A 1,994-nucleotide genomic window follows, 5' to 3' on the forward strand; every position below is an offset into this window, starting at 1 on the left:
AGAAATGAAAAAAGTGGTTAATAGAAATTCTTCTTTAGATGGTGATATGAATTTTTTGAAATCTTGTGTAATAAGCTTGGATGTTTTCTTAGGGATTAATAATAATAATATTATTATTAAAATATTGACTTAAAACAAACAATAAGTAGTTCTTAAATGCGCTATGATTATCTTTTATAATGTATTACAATATGTTTGTTGAACCCTTTTTATTTATTCAATAACAACCCTTGTATCCATAGTTACATAGTTAATACGCTAGGTATTTTAGTTTAATATGTTATTTAGTTACACAATAGGGTTTTTTTTTTGTTTTAACATCGTGTTCAGTAGAAGAGTATTAAAGTGTATTATAGTTAAAATTTTTTTCATTAGACCACAGTTCTTAAATAAAGTCTAATAATATAAAATAAACACGGACAAAATTTTTGAAAATGTTTGCGACACGGGCATTACATTAAATCAAGAAAAAAACACGAGAAAAAGATGACAGCGTTAAGAAATACTAGAAAATATAAGTAAGGGTTTTATTTTGTTTTAATTTTAATTAATAAAAATAATTAAAACCATTTATGAAACTTTTGGAGGTTTTTTAAAGCCCGTAAAAGAGAACCGAAAATAGACGTCTAATACTATAGGTATGTATATACGATTACCGTGATTTGCATTAAACATTTCCACATTGGTGTATACGGTACCTATACCTATATTATATATTGATTAATTATTTTCTATTAGGTTTATATTTACCTATATACCTACTCATTAGTCATAAGTTAGATGGTTACAAACAATTGAAAACTTAAAAATATTATTTAAAGTTTTAAAATTACTTAAATAAAAAAATCTAATGTTAATACAAATAAATGTATGGATTTCATTAATTTCATGGCGAATGTTTATTATTTTAAATCGCATTAAATAAGTGATTAGTAGGTACTTCTTAATTAGATTCTAATTAAGTACCTACGCAGAAACAATTTTTTAACTTCATAATTCATTAATAACAAACCATTGAATATAAGTGTCTACTGCCTATATCCGATGACTTTTAAATGGACAACGTAACGAGTAGAATATATATTATATAGAAGCAATATTTTACATTTAATTGAGCTGATTATATTTAAGTACATGTACATTGTACATATAAGCATATCAGTATACTTATATTAAGTGAGATTTATAAATAATTGTAATGGTTCTCAAATAAGTAGGTAATGATAGTTAATAACTAACCGCAATAACTAAATTTATACTTGGTTATAAAGTATTTAGTTAAAATGAATAGGTATAACATAACCTATCAAGTATGAGGTATCAACTTTATTTTAAACTTAAATATTTAAATAAATCTATAGAATAAATAAATATTTATTATTAACAATTATTGGTATGCATTGATAATCTGGTAATTTGAAACTTACTAACTAATTTAAATTTAATATAACAAATTAAAAATAGTAAACAAAAAGTACTAAAAAAACCTGATAAGAAAATGTAAATAAACAATTAATTAAAATATCATTAAATAAAAATACAATTAATAAACATTCCTAAGCTCAGTTTATTTCTGATATAGATTCGACGCAGTAGAAGTGGAAGAAAAAGAACTTGATAAAATGGATGTACCTATTTCTGTAGTAAAACAAATTGAAAACAGTGAATCAGACCTTATTAACTATACAGAAGAAGGGTCTCAATTAGTGGCTAACGTACTTCTAGCAAATGACAATCGTGAAAATAATCGTAGAGAAACTGACAAAAGTGAAAGAGATATTAGATTGAAAGCAGTTGAATTGGAATCTGAAGTAGCTAATGCTAAATTTATGGAAATTAGCTGTCAATGGCCTATAATATTAAAAAAAAATGATGCATTGGAAATACACGAACATTTAGAACTTCAAAAGAGTCAGTAATAAATAAAATTATTATTTACTAAAATGTATACCTACTTAATTTCAATTTCTGTGCTCATTTTAGATAGAGGGTTG

The 1,994-nt window shown here is 24.1% G+C and overlaps 1 protein-coding gene across 1 annotated transcript in view; it reads left to right on the forward strand.

The window, feature by feature from the left end:
* Positions 1-6: 6 nt before the first annotated feature.
* LOC115033585 overlaps positions 7-1,994 on the forward strand; it is a 2,526-nt gene continuing 538 nt past the window's right edge. The window contains exons 1-3 of the mRNA XM_029486403.1: positions 7-518; positions 1,583-1,911; positions 1,984-1,990. Coding sequence (XP_029342263.1) covers positions 487-518; positions 1,583-1,911; positions 1,984-1,990 — 368 coding nt within the window. The 5' untranslated portion in view covers positions 7-486. The remainder of the gene's footprint in view (positions 519-1,582; positions 1,912-1,983; positions 1,991-1,994) is intronic.

The sequence above is a fragment of the Acyrthosiphon pisum genome, chromosome A1 (assembly GCF_005508785.2).
Source record: "Acyrthosiphon pisum isolate AL4f chromosome A1, pea_aphid_22Mar2018_4r6ur, whole genome shotgun sequence".
NCBI lineage: Eukaryota > Metazoa > Arthropoda > Insecta > Hemiptera > Aphididae > Acyrthosiphon > Acyrthosiphon pisum.